Here is a 19,481-nt window from a genome sequence, read left to right as displayed (position 1 = left end):
ATCTACAGAGATTTGTCTGCTTGTAATAATCCCTTTGAAAATTAAGTTTGTGAAAATGTGCGCCATAAACAGTCGAGCCCCCGTGAATATGTGCATTTAAAGATCTGTGTGTGTGTGTTTGACTGAATGAGTGTGGGTTTGTGTGTATCTATGTATGTGTGGTTTTGCATCTTCACTGTGGAAAAGAAAAACTTTGTTACATCAGTGAAGTCACAGTAGGTTCAACTTCTTGTCTTCATGAATCACACAAAGACCATGAGCCTCAACTGTGATCTGCACATGGATTTGGCTGACCAAACCCAAATTTATCTATGGCCTGTCAGAGTCACTAAGGGCTGCTCGACCATCACTGTGAAACTCACAGGCCTTCACAGAGCTCACCACAATCATATCTGTAGCCTGTCAGAGGTTACGAGCCAAAAGCCAAAGGCTTACATCAATACTATTGAATGCTGTGGAGACTGCAGTCTCCCTCTATTGGCATCAAAAAAGGTGTGTTGAAAGAGTGTCTCTGTGTTTAAGGTGGGTGAGAGAACAGGGCTACAGTATGTTGTGGAGGTAGACAGGTTAGGGGATGGAGAGGAGAGGGGAAATCAATAGCCCCAAGCCTAGCCTCTTCCCCACTCCCATCTGTCCCCTCCGATGTGCACCCTGCCCCATCTATATCTATTAAAGGTGAGGCTGGCACGCCAGTCCGAGAGGCCCGCGGGTGATGCCAGAATAAACTATCACTTTTAAAATGTAATGCCAGGCTAGCACCAAAATTGCTGCTTGAGAGGGAACAGGCCCCCGAGATCAATGACACAAATGAAACACTTGATTAAAAACTTGATTCCATCGCAGGGAGCTTGACATGTGTAGCATTCAAGTGATGTCAGATTCAAGTAACAACTGAGAAACATTGCAAATGTGCCTGGAAAGGGAGAAAGTTATGTTCGAAAAGTACAACTATTGAGTTGGTACATTTTCATTATTGATGACCATTAAATGTTAGTTCCATTGTGATAGCCCAGTCAGCAATTAGACAATAGCTTCTACTTAAAGTCACAGAGAAGTGCTGGTGCAATCAGAAACAGTGTGTCTCAAAGTGTATTATTCTAATAACCTCCTTTTGCTGCCTGCACCATTGTCATTGCCACACTAAGACACTCTAGCAGTTTAACATTCCTTACAGTACTAGCTCTCAAGCACACAAGTATTTCCCGAAATGCTAAATGAATCTGAAAGTCTGTCATTTACAATTTACTCCCAGAGAATCTGTAGTCTGATTTATAGCTGTGTGTTTGCAGACAGGAAAGGGGGGAAAAAAATGCTCTGACGCAGCATATCTTTCAAATCTCTTTACAAACAACCTTGCATGCTTTTGCCCATTCCTCCATGCTTTTCCCGTATGCATTCATCTCCTGCTCTGGCTGCACATCCCCCCCTCCACACACACACACACCCCTTGGCCACCTCTCTATCCCAAGATGAGACACCATGGGGAGAAATCGGACCTGACATTTGTGTGCTGCTGCTTATTTGAATGCCTGCGTGGAGTCGACCTGCTGGTGGAGCAGCGATAGTGTGTAATGTGGCGACTGAACACCTGTCTAATTTGGATTAAGCATGCATGGCATCGTCAGCTGGGGATCTTTTTCTCTCTAATTTGAAATGACTGAGAGGTTTTTTTCCTCCCCCAAGGCATGTATTTTTTTTTCTGTTTCCTGTGTGAGTGCATGGCATGCCACCCCACTAGTAAACCCACTTTCACTTTGGTGCGACACAACGGTAAATGTCAGGGGGTTGGCGAATGCCTGCGATGTCGGTAGGGTGGTTTTATCAGGACAAGGTGCAAATGACCTTGAGTGATGTCCAGACTTGGCGCCGCTCTGCTACACATTCAGCATGACTAATTCACTCGTGTGCAGAATGACTTTCCAGTGGCCAGTCCAGTATACGGTCAACAAAATATGACATAGAGCTACTTGTAAAAGATGACATTTAAAATATCATCAGGGGTGGGGGGGGTGATAGTGGTTTTAATGCCCTTTGTGATTTATGGGGGTTTAAGGGGGTTAGAAAATGGAAGAGTGAGGGCCGGCCGTCTATGGGTGAGAATGTACTGGATGGAATCTACACCCCATTCCAGAATATTCCGCTGATATGAATCCAGGGATCATGCTGAGAGACAGTAGCGTATAATTACAGCCTGTTTATACCAGCGCTAAATAACTGCTTTGCTCTCATAATAATTCAAATGACCACAGAAAATGCAGTAAAACAGAAAACAAATCACTGTTTATGGCCAATTTTAATAAGGTGAATATTTTTATTCAAACTCGCCATTAATCGCAACTCTATGGATCATGTCCACCATTCTGGGAACAAACCCTGTTATTTTATGAGGGGTTTTTAACTGCCTCCCGCTTCAAGCAGTTTGCTGAAGTATGTTAATCCACATGCTAACCTGAGGTCATGCTGCTTATCGTGCTTCATGTTTTCATCATGGGATTTTATGGCGTTTCGCTCTAATTAGAATCAGTAAGTTACACACGCCACTTAAAGTACAGGTGGTGCACTGCATTCAATTGAACCCATTAACATAGACAAACAACTCCTTAGATCATTGTAATTAGCAAGTAAATGGACAACTAAGTCATTCCTAAGTAATGGACTAAATCCAAAACCGCTCAATAGCAACCTCCCACAATCATCAAACTACAAACGACTTATTATTATACTGCTAAGTGAACCAGCAAAGAATTCATTTTTCATTTTTCATTTACGAGACATTTCAATGGTTAAGACCAACCAAAAAAAGAACTACCAGCAAAAGCCTGAGTATTGAGGTCACAGCAAATCTTACCTTTGAAGAAGCAGTCCTTGCTGTGCACCACGTATACTCTTTTCTTCTGGAGGCAAGACGTACGGTACACTTCACAGTGGTTCTCGTAGAACCGGCCGTCGGAGCCACACACGGGCACAAAGGTGGGGTGGCATTTCTCCTGGCACACACACTCAGCCTGACCCGTCTGCAGTGCCACCACACATTGGCGTCCCCTGCCACAGAACTTCTTTCGGCAGGGTCCCCCATCCACTTCATGGGTCACTGGAAAACAGAGTTAGTGATATGTTAGGCCCACACTCTACATGTTATGGTTATGGCTTTTGGATGACACACTTAGTTTCTGTTTTGCAACAATACCCTCAAACATAATTGTTTAGACATGTAATTACTTGTAGAAAAAGATTGTTGTTATATGATCTGGTGAGATCTTTTCTTGGAGCACCCACTGTTATCTTAGTATATTTAAGAGCGAGTAAAAAGGATGTACCCCCCCCCCCAAAAAAAAATGGTAATCTTGAGAATGTCTATTGTATTGTCTATTGTACTGTCTATGGTAATTGTCTGGTACAACAAGACTTTGTTGGCGATTCACAGTCTATAGATAACATCAAACATGACAACACCTGATCTCACACCTTGCCTCCTTTCCCATGCAGGTCAGAACAAGACTGCCCCCCTCACCACCTCCACCACCACCACCACCACCACCACCACCAACACTTTGCTCCTGATACCCCCTGCTTGGCCACCACCTCTGCGTCTCTGCATGCAGAACCTCCCGCTCCCCCTGCTGATTTAATCTATTTGCACTTAAAGCAGCAGCACAAAAAAGCTGCTGAGGCTTGCAGCCACTCCACCTTGGATTGATCTTGCCAGACCCTGGAGCCTGGAGGCGACCACGCCTGCTGGGATCTGAGTGTGGATTTATGGGGCCTGAGGAGCGGGAAGCGCAGAGCTGTGCTGCACTGTGTGTGTGTGTGGGGGGGGGGGGGTCAATGAGGGCAAAGCTCAACCCTTGCCACCCCACTGGCTGCTCTCCCTCCCTTTGCGAAACTGAAAAAAGTAAACGTCAAAAGCAGAGGTGCGTTCAAATAGGGGAACGTTTGTGAACGTTTTCAAACAGTTTTCTGTTTGCCTTGAGTTTTCCACAAACAGTATGAGGCAGTAGTATGGAATGTTTACACAAAATTGTTCAAATGTCTCTGTTCAGACAAACATGTTTGCTACGAATGTTTGCCTTTCTTCAAGGAATTTGAACGCACCTTTGCTGTCATCAAGCCGATGCACTTCAATGAAGAAATGAGACCCCCACCAGCTGTTGCACTGAAGATGATAACGATTTGCCTTATACTTATGCCTTACCTATACTTATGCCTTACCTTATACGATACTGCCTATACCTATACTCTCTTTCTGTCAAATCATAACACAGGGTGGATTTCGCTGCTGTGCAGGTGTGCACTGCAAACAAGGCATCTGACCCGACTACACAGGATTAGCTCAGAATCTTTTAAGATTCAAGAAGGGAAACAGGTTTAACACACACACAGTACACACACACACACACACACACACACACACACACACACACACACACACACACACACACACACACATATTTATACCCACAAACAATGTCTGCTTATCCAGTTTACTAATTGTTCTCTGAAAAATCATTTGCCAGAATGCAAATACTACAGCTCCCCCGTGACCTTGTTGTCAATGTCAAGGTCAAAGACGATTACTGGATCGTTTTTATTCTCAGAGCACTGCTGATTAAATGCTTAGCTGAGTCCGGCAAGCCCTGTAGATTTTTTTCTTCCATTTCAATCTTCCCCCTCTTTCTCATCTTTTCTCTCTCTTTTCCCCCTGTGCCCCTCCTCATTTCTCTCCACACATATTGAAACGCAGAGCAGAGTACAAAAAAAAAGAAGTCTGCTGCTCAAATGGGCATGGATCGGTAATTGCCCAGAAGACACTCTGACAGCAGCGAAAGCCCCTTTTCTTCCCTCCCACAGGCCATGTCCATACCAGCGGCTCCAATTGTTGATTGCCCAGCAAGTGAAGGAATCCTTCAATAATCCTTTGTCTAAGCAGCTCTACAATAGCCGACACACATTTACCAAAACAAAAAGGAGCTTTTGACCATTCACAACATGACCAGCTGAGGAGCCGACATTGCTTCCCTCCCAGCTACTTGCCTTTTGTCAGGCTGTCTATTGTAATTGTCTGGTACAACAAGACTTTGTTGGCGATTCACAGTCTGAGAAATTGGCCAAAACATAATGAAGACCGTTTAGATGCTCTAATATGTCTCTGGGGTATACAAAAAGCCTCTCAAAACAGCACTTTTATTCCACATTCATGGTTTTGATCATTAGGTGATGTCACTAATTTAGTCTCTTTTTTTTGCACAGTCACAGTTAAGAAATGAGCATGTGTTTGTTGTTTCTGAGTTTTCATAGTATATCGACTTGGTAATAAACATCTCGCTCCTGTAGACATATTTATCTGTAAGATGCACACATCCAAAATAAAAAGATGTGATGAGGTGTCTCCTTCCTCACCTATCATTTCCTGCGGCTCCATCCTTGTAATGTTCTTTCCACTTGATTTCTACTGCTAGTACATAGCCTGCTCACATTCAATACAAATGGGTAATTTTTTTCATATCTACTTGAACCGTATGTCAGTTAAGTTGGCATGATGTTCAAGGACATGTTTGGCACTAACAGCTATTTTGTGTATCCAGGGCAACACTTTCAGACTGATTGAATCTGTTTAACATTTAGAAGCAAATTCACATATACCTTCCAGGTTGACAGGCACCATAGATGAGAGAGAGAGATTATCCTCAAGACAACAGGACACTGCTTGACAACTTTAATTAATCACACACACAGACACACACATAAAAAATATGTACGACTGCTTCCCCTCATTAGCGACTCCCTGTTGTTCACCACACACAAAAAAAAGGCATGTGAAAAGTAAACCCTCAACCCACCACGCTCTTCCACACTGCTATCAAGCTGATGTCAGGCTCTGACATTTGCGGACGTAGCGAGGACGTTTTGGTCACCTATTAAATGCTGTCTCAAAAGCACCATGAAGGAATGAGCGAGAGGCAGTGCTCTTATGTCCACTAATCTCGCAGGTTATTCTATTTGCTTTGAAACAAATGAACGTAATTACATTCAGAGACATCACGTCAAGCACTCAGGTTCTCTCCGCTCCCAGTGACAAAGGCTGGCAAATTGTATCTGTCGGGCACACTGCTTTTGAATATCAATTGAGAGCAGTGTGTGGTCTAAAAGGAGCCACTTTTCCCAAAAGTCCACTTCTTCACAAATCTTGAGGAACGATGAGGATAAAAAACCTATAAAAAATGTCCCATTATGTGTGCTTCTTTCAGGTATTTTAGCAGGTTCTGTTCTACCTGATTTCTTCCCTATTTAATTACAGCCACTAACAGGATACTATGCTACTATGGTTACTACGGTACAATGGTGACTAGGTTGCTATGGTCTTTGCCCGTAGTATGCCAACATGATTTTGTGTTCTGCTCATAACCTTCTGTGGTAGAACATGCAGTTTGTACTGACAAAACAAAAAGAATATATCGGACTAAGTTGCCTGGATAAACATGTGGTTCTTGAAATACTACACAGCACACCAAGGTTGCACGACCCATTTATTTTACAAAATATTAAAAGGTTGAGATTTTTCCAACAGTGTAAATATTTGTTCTTTATGTAGAGATCTGAGCCACTATTGAATGCTGAATACTAAGAATAATTCTGAATATTCATCAAGAAAGTGAATTCATTTCTACTGCAGGACGTACTGACAACTGAATGCAAGCAGCTGCTTTCAGGCTCAATTAGTCATTGATTTGACGGATAAGCACAGCAAATTTGAGTTTGCCAGAGATACACCCCGGCTACACTATAGGTCCGCAACTGAAGCTCTCTGTTCGCGTAGCGTGAGCTAGTTTTAGAAGACTGGTCTATTTTTTTCAAACATACGTGCTGCAATCACGTCTGGTGTAGCCAGTTTCATTGATGATAATTTAAGTTAATTGTTGCAGCAGATGCTACGTGAACGAACACTTAAGGGCTAGTCCCCACGTACCAAACCGATCTTTTTTTCCTTATCCGTATCAAGAATATTTGCGTCCAAACGGATCCATCTCAACACAACTCAACATGTTACTTTATATCCCAGGCCTATAGGTAGCACTGTTTCTGTTACAGAATTGACCAAAGCTTGTGCACTGTAGGCTATACAAACAGACAGAATAGGCTACGATGAAAATGGCTAGTGCAAGGAAACCAGAATTGTTTGTGTGGACTGATAGTGAACTGTCAACTGTAGTCAACTGTAAAACTAATAAACTTCATTTTTACGGTTTGTGAAGGGTGCAGTCCCGTCCTTTATTTGGCTAACGCAGGTACAAATAATGTCCTTTACTTTCTTTGGTTGTAGGATAGTCCGCGATTCACATTAGTTTTGGCTATCACCGCAAGTGCATAGGCTACTAAACGCTAGGCCTGCCCAAGTTCTAGGCTATTCCGTCGCCACATTTATAATATTGCTATAATACCTTCGTTAGTAACAGTCGATACTTTTGCCTGCATCAAATCGCGCGTTCGCATTTAGTGCGCATCTACCATAGGCTTAACATGAGTTCTAAGCGTCTTTGTATGCTCATATCTGACTTCACTAGACTTTGAATGCATTTATTTATGTTGTAAGACATGTAAAATAAACGAATGACACCGGCACTATGCACAAATTAATTTAAAATTACACCGCACTTCCCTAATAACTTCTGACTAGTTCTCTCGCGTCACTGACAGTATAGCTAGAATGCATCAAGAAGACCCAGGGAAAACACTGTTCAGTCCACCAAGTCATGATAAGCAATTGGCGCGCTGCGCAGCACCAGTTGTGATATTTATCCTACTGAGTGGCGATGACATCATCAATACGCAAGTATGCGGTTTCGCGGTTCAAACGAACTCGCAAGGGCTACGGTTTCAGATTTTTCCACCCTGGGACCAGGTTTCAAAAAAGTGCGGTTTCGGACAGTGCGTTTACAGGATGCGTTTGGACGATCGGCCAAGACGATGCAAAACCTGTGCGTTTAACCCAAAAAGCGTCTCCGTGTGGACGGGGCCTAAGTTACGTGCCCGGTGAAGCCTCCCTGTTACACTGTGGAAATTGTTCACAGAAGCAATGCTATAATGACTTTACATACTGTACATTAACAATATTTTGCCCAGTCTAAAAATAAAACAAAATCCTATTAAAAAAGGAATCGCAATACTATGAAGTTGTCATGATGTAATTGGCCTCAATGCACAAGCATAATGCATTGTAAAGGTCTCAAATGGCTCAATCAAACTTTAACCCACAAAATCATTTAATTTCATTTTAAATTAGATGAGAGAATAGGGGAGCTAGTTTGCCTAAGCACATGCACATACAGCATGATTCATTTCTGCTAGTTTCAAATGATGCTGTAGGCCTCCACTAAATGGTCCAGACAAAGCCCCACATATTCATCTTCTCAACACTCTATGCACATACAAATGAGGCCAAACCAGAGCATGGCAGCATGACAGTGATCAGAAGCAGATACGGTTTCATCTATTACAGAGAAATAGTGGTGCTGTTGTGGTAGATGGTAGAGTGCGGTTCAGGCCGCAAATTTCTGTCCGAACCCGGCCTGCGTCCGACAGAGTAGCGTCTGAACCCGACCCGAACCCAACAGGCATTTTCATTTTTATGTCCGAACCCGACCCAATCCCGACGCAGATGATGCCAGTTATTCCCATGCTAGTGATTAAACGTTCACGTTTGTGCATGTTTTGTCCTGTTTTAGTCCATTAAACGGAACAAACAACAAATAGAATTGTCTACAGAATCAGACGAGCGTGCACACACGCAGGTCACACACAGCGCACATTAACACAAGAGGCCGAAGCAAGCTTATCCTATTGAAATAGAATTCTAGTCTTACCATTGACGAAAAGTCTTGAAATTAAATGCAACAGTATTTGAAACTACAGTGCCTCTGTCACTGATCCAAATGCAGCATCGACGTTAATTGGGGCAACTCGAGGAAATCCTCATCCAGTTGAACGAGACGACCTTATAGCCTACTGGTAGTCTATGTCTTTACCACAGTATGCAACGCAAATAATCTTAAAATCTCCTGATAGGCTAACAACTTTTTTTAACGTCACCCATGCCGCCTAAAAATGCACATGTGCTACAGCTACATAAACAAATCTTGCACATAGGAAGAAAGCTGTTAGGTCTTTTTTACATTTTACTTTATTCTCAAAAAACAAATGTTTGCATCATGTAAAGCAGACCTGTTGGTTACCCAACATAATAAGCTATTTTAAATGTAAAGCTTCCAATGCATATCGCCCCCATGTGTCCGAACCCGAACCGAACCCAACTATAATTTCTAAATATTTTTCCGAACCCGACCCGACCCGTCGGGTCCCGTCGGGCTCGGGTCGGGTAGCCACACTCTAGTGGCAGCAATTCTGTATTATGGTCATTCATAGAACTTTATGTAGCAGCCCAAGCCAATATCCTGTTGTTTTTGTTTCCATCATTTGTTTTGTTACTCTTGTGGTAATACAACAAGTTTACAGTCATTTCATAAAGTATGAAACTTAACCATTTGGACCTAAATGTGTGTGTAAACTATTGCACAGATGCACAGAGCACAGCCACATGCAGCACACAAACGCCCTCCACTCTTGAACATGCCATTCAGTAAACATGGCTGACTGGATAAACACCGTCCCACAGGGAAAACAAAAGACATCTCGAGCACATTGACCTACACAAGCACCATCTCAATACTTTGAGCGAGTTAGTAAAGGTGAATGATTTCCCGCTCCCATAAGATTTATAAAGGTTGGTAATGGCAAAAGGTAATCAAGTGAAACTATGAGCTAACGGCCTCCTCTGTTTATGACCCTTCCCCATGCTGCGTGAGACGGATATAATGGTACTAATTTATTAGTCAGGAATAAAAAAGTCATTCACACGGCATGGGTGGTGATCACTGGTCAAAATAAAATGAGCCCCAACAGTAATTGATTTAAGCACTAAGCAGACACTAAAACGTGAAACAAAAAATATCTGAGAGAGAGAGAAAGAGAGAATAGAGCAACAGAGTGTTGCTAAAAGCAGACCACGAGTGGAGGCTTTGCGAGGATGACAGCTTTAAGTAGGAGTGCTCGAGCTCCACTCAGTTTTGGAGATAAAACGATATCTAAACTGAATGCGGAGAAGGGTCAGCCTTGGCAGAGAAAGAGAGAAAGAATAGGGGAGATGAAAGAATGTTGTCAGTGTGTGTGTGAGAGAAGTGTCAGTGTGTGTGTGTGTGTGGGGGGGGGGGGGGTGCAAGGGACAGAGGCACGAAGGGAGAGTGAAATAGGTAGAAAAAGGAGAGAGAAAGTGGGGAGAAGTGGGCTTCCCTCTTTACACAACACACACACACACACACACACACACACACACACACACACACACACACACACACACACACACAAACAAACACCCACAGACACACACACTTGCACAGACACGTACGCACACACACACACACACACACACACACACACACACACACACACACACACACACACTTGCACAGACACGTACGCACACCCAACGCGACTCGGCTGTCTGGCTGCTCTGCCTGATAGCGTTTTATTGATCCACAGATCCCCATCCATCTGCCAGCTCTCAGAGCTCAGTGCTCCCCCTGAACGGCGTGGTGGAGGTGTGGTGGGGATCTGTGGAGGACCTCTCCTGGCCTCCCCCAAAACGGCCGCCTGGCCCTGCCCTGCCCTGCCCTGCCCTGCCCGCCTCAGGCCCCGTGCTCCCGCACCCAGCCTGGGGGCATGGCTCGGCTGCACTGGAGTGCACGTGTCGGTGGAAAAAAATGCTCCTTCTCCTCCTCCTCCTCTCTCCGGAGTCTCTTTCTCCAGCATCCCAGCGCAATCCCTCCTCTCTGTTACACACTCCCTTTTCCTCTCGCATGCACAGAGCCTACCGAGTCTGCCCCCCCAACACACACACACTCAACAACCGCCCCAACCACCCTACCCACCTACCCCTGCCGCTCAGCGGGCCTGATTTGATATGCATCATCCTGAGCCTCTTTGGGCTCGCCAGCATCAGCATCCCTCATGCAAATAGACCCCACAGCACAATATCTTAACCATAAAGCCCCCACTACTGCTGCTGCTGCTGCAAACGCGGCCGCCACTGACGCTGCTGCTACGGAGAGGGAAGCGGAGAGAGAGAGAGAGAGAGGGAGAAGTTTCCTGTAATGTGAAAATGAGCAGATGTTGTGTATAAAGGCCTGTAATGGGGTGAGCTGGGATTGCACTATACTGAGGATGAATGTTCAGTTGGCTGCGATTCAGCTGAGTTTCTGGAGTGTGCTCTCTCGCTTCCCTCTGCCGCTGTTAGTGAAGGCTACGGAGAAGTCAAATAGTGACTCAAAGGCACGCGGTAGGGAGCGAAAAACAGCACAGCGAGGTATTCTACCCTGTAATACCCACTCTGCGGAGGACTATTTGGCATGTGGAGCCGGGGCTGGCGAGGAAGATGGTTCTCGTAAAACTGTGTAAAGGGCAACCCTGTAAACATTGACAAATATTAATGAATTGTTTAGGCATTTAGGACATTTAGGCTATTTATGGGGAAGGTTTGTGGAGCAAAATGCAAACTAAAGGATTCTTTTTCTATATTTGTGTGTATGTGTATGTGTGTGTGTGTGTGTGTGTGCATTATTTGTCTTTAGCGTATCGATCTCCCCCTTCAAACCCACTGAGTTCCTAGCTGTGCACCCAGACGGCCCTGCTGACAAAGCTCCTGCTCAGCCCTGACTTTAGGGCCCCACCACCTCTCCTGCCGCCCACATACCCCCCTCCCCCACTCCCACTGCCCCTCTGGTGCCATGGCCCCGGCCTCTCATCCCACCCTCCAGGGGAGCAGGCCCTCTGCACCCCTCCCAGAGACCCGGGCATTAGCTAATGGACTGGCGGAGTCACCCAGGGCAGCAGCATCTCCATCAGGCACACAGGGAGGCTGTGGGGGGCCCTCAGTGTGTGCCAGCCGGCCCGGGAGAGCGTGATCGATACGGTGTAATTACAAAGAGATTCTAATTGCAGTTATGCTTCTTGTCAATGCCATCATGTAAAAGTCAAGTATTCCATTCGCTGGCAGAGGTGAGGCCTTTTCATATTCTCAAGAACATCATATCTTCACCATACTGTATCTATAGATGACCACAGATAGTAGGTTACATTTACAGAGAGAGAAGAGGAAGACACAGACAGACAGACATGGAAAGCAAGACAGAGTGAGAGAGAGAGAGAAAGAGAGAGATAGATAGAGAGAGATTGCAGTGTACATGTATGCAATATGAAAAAAGGGGCAACGTGTCAACAAAATTACACATTTGCCTGATTAGGTGTGAGGGATGACGAGTGATTAAAATGCATGAGTTTGGAGGGTGATAATGGAGCGCCTTTAGAAAACTGGGTCGAGTTAGGAGAGTGTTTTGTCAGTGTAAGTCTGGTTTAATTTCCCTACTCATTATTAAGTAGTTATTAGGTAATACGTAGATTCAGGTCCGCATTTATTTTTCAACACCACTTTCTGTTGTAAAAAAGTAAGGGACCCTGGTGTCGGTAGCTTTACAAGTAACAAGCAAGGAGTGTTTTAAATGTGTGTGTGGAGGATGCAACTAAGGCGGAGATTCACACTTACACGCCATCTGTTATGGGCATGGCATAACAAAAAAGAGAGTTAATTAAAAATGTGTTGTTATCTATGGATACGGTAGCACTCTCTCTCAGACTCTCTCTCTCAAACTGACCTTCCATGGAACAGTAGGAGACACTTTACATTTCCCTTGTATGTCTTGTCATTTCTTCAGACCAGAGTAGGAAGAGTTTGTGAAAGTAAGTGTTTGGTATCTGAGAGAAACTCAGAAGGATGGAAAATATTAGCCTCTACAACCTTCAGTAAAATACAGAGATACGTTCTAAATATAATTAAACGTGGCAAAAGCAAGGTTATTTCATTTTAATCTCTTTCCATCTGTAAAAAAACAAAACAAATGAAGGTATATTTAACTAAAGTTCAGGAAGAATGAGAAATTCTTTATAAAGGTATACATATATTGTTTGTGAGCTACAGAGTACTGCTGACTTTCACAAGAGCATCGGAGACATGAGCAACAGCTATCTACCTCAGGGAGCTTAAGAGGGGGGATGTGCGTGTGTGTGTGTGGGGGGGGTGGGGGCTTAAAAGCCTGAGAGCCTGTTCAGAGTCAGGGCGATTTGGAAAATGGATTTCAAAAAAAGGTGACTCTGGACATAGTTGCCCTGGCCCAATTAAACACTAGAGCTGGTCACCCACCACAGAACAGGGAAGGACAAGGGCAGACACACACACCACCTTTTTTTTCACTTTTGCTTGTCTTTTTTATTTTTGTCTCTAATGTCACTGTGGCCTGGCTGGCACTGAAGTGAAGTTTTTTTTTATGCTGAGAGATATGTATGGTGTTTCTGATCTGGGTTTAAATTGGAGACATTTTCTGTCAACACGTTTTCTGTCAGAATGTACAAAAATATTCAGAGGGTTACTCAGTTAGTCCCTTGCTCAAATGTTTGCGGAGGACACCACACACGAACCCTTTGCAAAGAGAAGGCAAACCTTAGAGAGGGTGAATAAAACATTGTCTTGTCTATTTTAAACGGCCGGTCTGATGTTTAAATGATGATTTGTCTGAAGCTTCCCAGCAGCAACATGGCAATCACAAGAAAGCCTGGCAGTATTCATATGACGAGATAACACAAAGGAGCACAAGAAGAAATAAAAGAATTAAAACAATCATTAAAAAATAAAACTCCAAATTCGCAAACAAGTCAGATGAGATCCTATATCATTATTTCCCATCAGGCCCTGGTCCATCCATGTCCGAGCTGAGATTGCATTGACGGTTTCCTGTCAGAGTGAGTGAGTGAGGGATTTGGGGAGCAGACGATTCTAGTACACTCTTTATGTTTTTGTGCATGAGTGTTTCTGTGTACACAGAAGGCACTGTGGAGGGAATGATTTGTCTGTTGTCTGACCAACAAGAGGCACCTGCAGTTACACCAGTCTAATGCACTGGAAGCCTTGTTTCTTGTTCTCAATCAATAATATGCAATATATACAAGTTTCCATATGATAAAGACCCGGTTCGGTAGTGTAGGCTTTGTGTAGGTTTTGTGCATGTGTGCATAATGTAAAAGTTCTGATAATGCCGTGAGTATACATGTCTTTAGTTTTTGTTTGAGAGAGCTGCTATTCTCAGACAGGAGCATGAGGGTTGAACCTGAACAGCGTGTGCTGCAAATCTAAAATGGAGGTTCACCAAGAGGCCGAAACAGAGTAGACTCACTCTCAATCAGATCACTATACATAATGGATATTGTCATTAATAAATCATCAGAGATCACCATGAGATGACGAAAAAAGAAGCCAAATGCCTTTGCCACAACTCATACATGAGAAGAAACCTGCCATGAAAAATGGTTTACTTCAGAACATCTTTTCTATTAGGAATTGACCGTATTTTTTTTTCATACAATGCCCTTTTAAGCAATAAACTGAATATAAGCACAATTCTCAACTATTTTGCAGTTGAGTTAAATATTGAACGTGTCGGGCATTTCCTATGCATGTGTGAGTATACAGCGGATTGCTTCTAAGGCTATTGAGGCTTTAGTATTGTATCAAGCAATGTGAGAAAGGCATTGTAAAGCAACACACCGTGTAATGGTTTGGAGGTTCTCAGTGAGAAGTAATGACAACACTAACTCATCAGCTGAAATCAGATTAATCTAATTACATATCTCAGATTCATCTAATTACATATCTCCAATTGCAAAAGAAAAACTGTACAATTCTGCTCATGTCAGGTTATCTGTTTAAAGCAATAGCTCCCTGCTAAAGAGAAGACACCTCAAGCGGAACAAAAAAAAAAAAACAGAAACCAATCACTAGAGGAAGTCAATGTATCTCGCAATACACTACTTTAATCACAAACAGCAGTGGATCAAAATAATCTCAGGAAGATAATAGAAGTAGTCATTATGAAACCAGTGATCAGGATAGCTTTCTTTCATGCAAGCAGGTGTTTTACGTCCTGCGTCCTACAACCTCATACACTTTGTTCTTCACTGTCCTGGCCTCCATACCTATTTCACTGGATGAAAAACAACCAAATGAATAAATAAAGGTGTATTAAAAACCACAGTAATTTTCTTCGTACTACTTAAATGATGCAGCTCCAGGCAAATTATCCACAGCTGCCCGAAACAAACATCTCCTTTTAGCTGTGGCACACAGTTGCTTATTAATTGTTTACGTGGCACACTTTTAAAGGCTGCTTGAGAAGAGAGACTAATTCTGTTAAAAAAATTAACTGATTAGTTGGGCTCCATGGTGGGAGACCTGTCATCTAATTGCAAAGCTTTGCCGAGTTGATGTCTTACCTGGGTGCTAGTAACGAATTAAATCGGACTCCCTTTTACTTTGTGAAGGAGAACTGAACAGCAGTGTACAATTAAAGAAAAGGAATAATAAGAAATGAATGTTTTTGACAATGCGTCACCTTGAGGACAATTCCATTGCTATGAAGAAATCTTAAAAGGAGTATGATTGTCTTAAAATGACGGTAATTGACTCACAGACACACAGAGGAAAGGAAGAAAAACGGCTAAATTACTCTCATGGCAAGATTTAAGGCTGGATACCAGCTGAAAAAAGAATGGTCTTTTTGCAGTGCAGCAAACACATCATCAGCTTCCTTCACGAGCAATTTTCGATAGAGTACCTAGGGAGAGCAAGAACTCCTGTATGAACGCATAGGCTATTTTCTCTACTTCACACACTCTCACACAAAGATGCACATATATGCATGCACACACACACACACACACACACACACACACACAGTCACACACACAGTCACACACACTCACTCACTCACAAATGCATTACTTGCTTGAAAGTTGTTTAGCAACAGCTGAGTCTATTCTGTGCGAGCGATGATATTATGAGTGCGCATGCAGCGCAAGGCTCCCGAGGCCTCCACAGGGGAACACTAAAAGCAAATTCTGACCCTGTTGATCATTAATAATGCAGAGGAAATCAGGGTTAAAATAAGTGCATCGTCGAGCGACACATAATTTATACGCCGGGTAGGGGAGACAGCGGTCTCTGGCATCATAAAGTTTGAATAGGGTGCGGGCGTGAGTCTTGCCCCGGCTTCCCAGGGCTGTCCACACACGTTACCACATTAGCTCCATTACCAGGCCACGGAGTGACTCATCCTCCACTGGCCCATGCCAGCCTGGCTGGGTGAAAATGGAGTGCAGTGCAGCCACCAGAGAAAGGAAAAGAGGGAGAGCAGAGAGTAGTCCTGTCATCGCAGACCCATAATCCTCCCTCATAGCCCTGGGCCAGGGCCAGCTCAGCTGCCAGGCTGCGAGGCTCCAGGAGAGAGGCTGGGGACGAACAAACAACCAGTACTGGCCGAGGGCAACTGACCACTGACAGACACTGACAAGGACTACCGATGGTGCAGAAGGTACCAGTAGCCAGAATAACCATAACTGAGTAACAAAAAAAATCGACCATCACCACCAACAGTGACTGACAGAGACACATCTCACCACTGCCTGCTAACAAAGACTGGCTTAGTGTCAGAGTTGCAATAGACAACACAATACAGTAGACGCAGAGTGCAGATCTGACTGGTGTGCTTTGGGTGCAGAAGTTATCTCTATTCATATTCAGATATAAAACTGTGTTACATGAAATCTAAACGAGAAATGACATGCCAATCCATTTCATCTCATGTATAGTAGCATCTAACTCCATCCTTACTCCACTAATAAATACCTTTATAAGAAAAATCACTTCATATATAGTCCCTTACATATGACCTCCATAACTTTAACAACATGATCCGCACACCTAACTACTGTATATTCCTTGACAAAGTTCACCGTAACTCTGACACTGTTAAATCACACACACTTTGTTGTATATTTCCCAACATGTTCCATTTTCTCTCCCTCTGTCACTTCGCTGCAAGTGTGACAGCTAGCGTATCCACAGCGATACAAACTACATCTATAAAAACTAAAAAAAAGACTCCATATAGCACAAGGTCAGGAGTTCACTATAATGCCACTCAGAGACACAACACTAGCTGCTTCAAACACCTGTATTGTAAACATACTTTATACCCCCCATTGTTTGTTCAACAGAGCCACTTTCATCCCCTCACCTCACCTCTGTTCTCGATCCCCACCACCTGTTTGTCTCTCTGAGAGTGTGTGAGTGCTAAACTAGGAGAAAACTTCTTTCAGCACAGAGGTCGAGAGTTCCGTGCTATTATGCATCCATATGTCTGAGCAACACTATTGGAGTAGTACTCATGAAGTTAATGTTTGTTTATGTTTGTGTTGGTGTTTATGGTTCTTAGCAGTTCTTCGAGTTCGGTTGATGTGTCTCCTAAATCAGCAGTTTCTATGGTGTCTTTAGGAGGTAGTTAGAGGAGATAATGGGGGTACCAAACCTACGGCCTTGAACACAAAGCATTGAAATGGCTCTGATGGGAATGGTCTATCACTACCAATGAGAAGCTACAATCAGTGTTTGCTGTAAAATCACTGTCCTACCATCCCTATAATTATCCCTATGCATGGGGGAAATTAGATTAATTCATTCCAATGAGACACTGAGACATGAAACAGATATGTTATGGTGAGGAGGGGAGGGGGTGCATTTGACTAATTCTGGCGAGCTTCTGGAGAAGAGAGAGGATCATTATAAATCAGAGAGATTTATCCGTCAGGATCCCTAAGAAACCAAAACCTTCAGCAGGGGCCTGTCACCCTTAAACTTAAACATGCTCCCCCAACTACAGTCAGAAGTGTCAAAAACACAGGCGAGTTTCAGAGGGGTTTAACTCAAACAGGATTTAAGAGCACACTAGAGAGGCTTTGAATTAAACAGGCTGTAAAGATTTGCATTTTTATGGCATTTAGTCTGGTCTTGACCAGAACTACATAAATGATTTTGAAAAGTAGAAGTCTCAAATCTCCTCCGGTTTAAATGTCATATAATCTGAAATTTGACATTTTATAAACAGCAAAGTTAAGTTTAGCAGAACAAAATTCTAAATGTTGCCATGTGGTACTTTTCAATGAATGTGGTTGTGTTCAGCGACACAACTGTGGTGGCAACAAGAAGTAGTAAAACTAAAACAATTATAATTTCTGTTCTTCACATTGATACAACTTCTTTTAACAATCTAATTATTATTCAGGACATATTTTCTGTTACCAGAGCAGAAACTTGTCAGCATGGGGCCTATTTCAACTTCCTCTTCCTCGAGTTCCTTTGTACTCCTCAACAGTGTTTTTATGCATTTTTTTCCCTTCTTCTACAGTTTCAAAAGGAAGGCCTGTCTAATGATTCAAATGATGAAAAGGTGATGCCTGCCATATCCTCAGGCTCTAGCAGTATTTGCATTCTTTAAAAGCTGTCAGAATTGTCCAGGTAGCGTATCTTCCAGGAATCCCTTTTAATATGTTTTTTACCCCCCTCTGAGCCTGAAGATTTGCCAAAAATGTGCCGGTAACACATTAACTTTATTTAGCTCAGACGCGGAAAAATACGGCTTTATTACTACAAAAAGGTGAATACAGCGAACGAATGTAAATGAATCAGCTGAGAAGGCTCCGGAGGATGTGGCCTTCCGGTGTGGGCAGAAGCGTTCTCGCCCCCCTACGCTCCTCCCAGGAGGCTTCCGCCTGCCCAGGCATTGGGGTAAATAAAGGCATAACTGCATCATTCTCTGGAAATGTCTTCCTGACACCAATCTCATTACACTATTCAGGCACTCCAAAGGGGGGGGGGGCTGGTATACGACGGGGGCATTGGAGGGGAAAATAAACTGCCCTGGAGGAGAGACAGGTTCTGTGCCAGGTAGGAAAGCACCCCCCACCCCCCCACCCCCCCCATACACACACACACACACACACATCTACCCCCAGACCTCGGGGACTCAAAGGGGTCCCAGCATCCTTTATGTACTCAGACATTGCAAGGTGTTGCTGAAGACCAGGGGAAATGTGACGAGGACAGAGATCCCATATAGAATTGCTGATGGTGAGGGAAGAGCTGATCGCCAGACACCAGACCTCCTTATTGCTGAGAGAACCTCATACACACATTCTCATTCAATGTGCTGAGGTCTAAATTAGAATGGTATACATGAATGAAAAAGTCAGTGACACCAAAGAGCAGCATTCCAGTATTAGGACTTCTAAAGTCCGCCCTATGGACATTTCTGTAGCTCATTCCTCCAGAAATTAAATGCAACACTAGTTGCAAGAAAATGGAAGTCCTCACATTCCACAACCATCTGTTTCCAAATGAGGAAACCGGACAGAGAGGTTCCAATATTAAACCTATTATTATTCCAAAAAGAATGTGATAGTAAATCAATTTCACACCTACCCTAAAATTCTGA

General features: G+C 43.5%; 1 protein-coding gene across 2 annotated transcripts in view; it reads right to left on the bottom strand.

The window, feature by feature from the left end:
* Positions 1 to 19,481, bottom strand: part of fstl4 (follistatin-like 4) — a 120,070-nt gene that overhangs the window by 63,922 nt on the left and 36,667 nt on the right. For both annotated transcript variants that reach the window (XM_042093440.1, XM_042093441.1), the window contains exon 4: positions 2,849 to 3,091. In XM_042093440.1, the coding sequence (XP_041949374.1) occupies positions 2,849 to 3,091 (243 nt within the window). The remainder of the gene's footprint in view (positions 1 to 2,848; positions 3,092 to 19,481) is intronic.

Source organism: Alosa sapidissima, chromosome 5 (genome assembly GCF_018492685.1).
Source record: "Alosa sapidissima isolate fAloSap1 chromosome 5, fAloSap1.pri, whole genome shotgun sequence".
In the NCBI taxonomy this organism is placed as follows: Eukaryota; Metazoa; Chordata; class Actinopteri; order Clupeiformes; family Clupeidae; genus Alosa; species Alosa sapidissima.
This window is presented reverse-complemented; position numbering and strand designations above follow the sequence as displayed.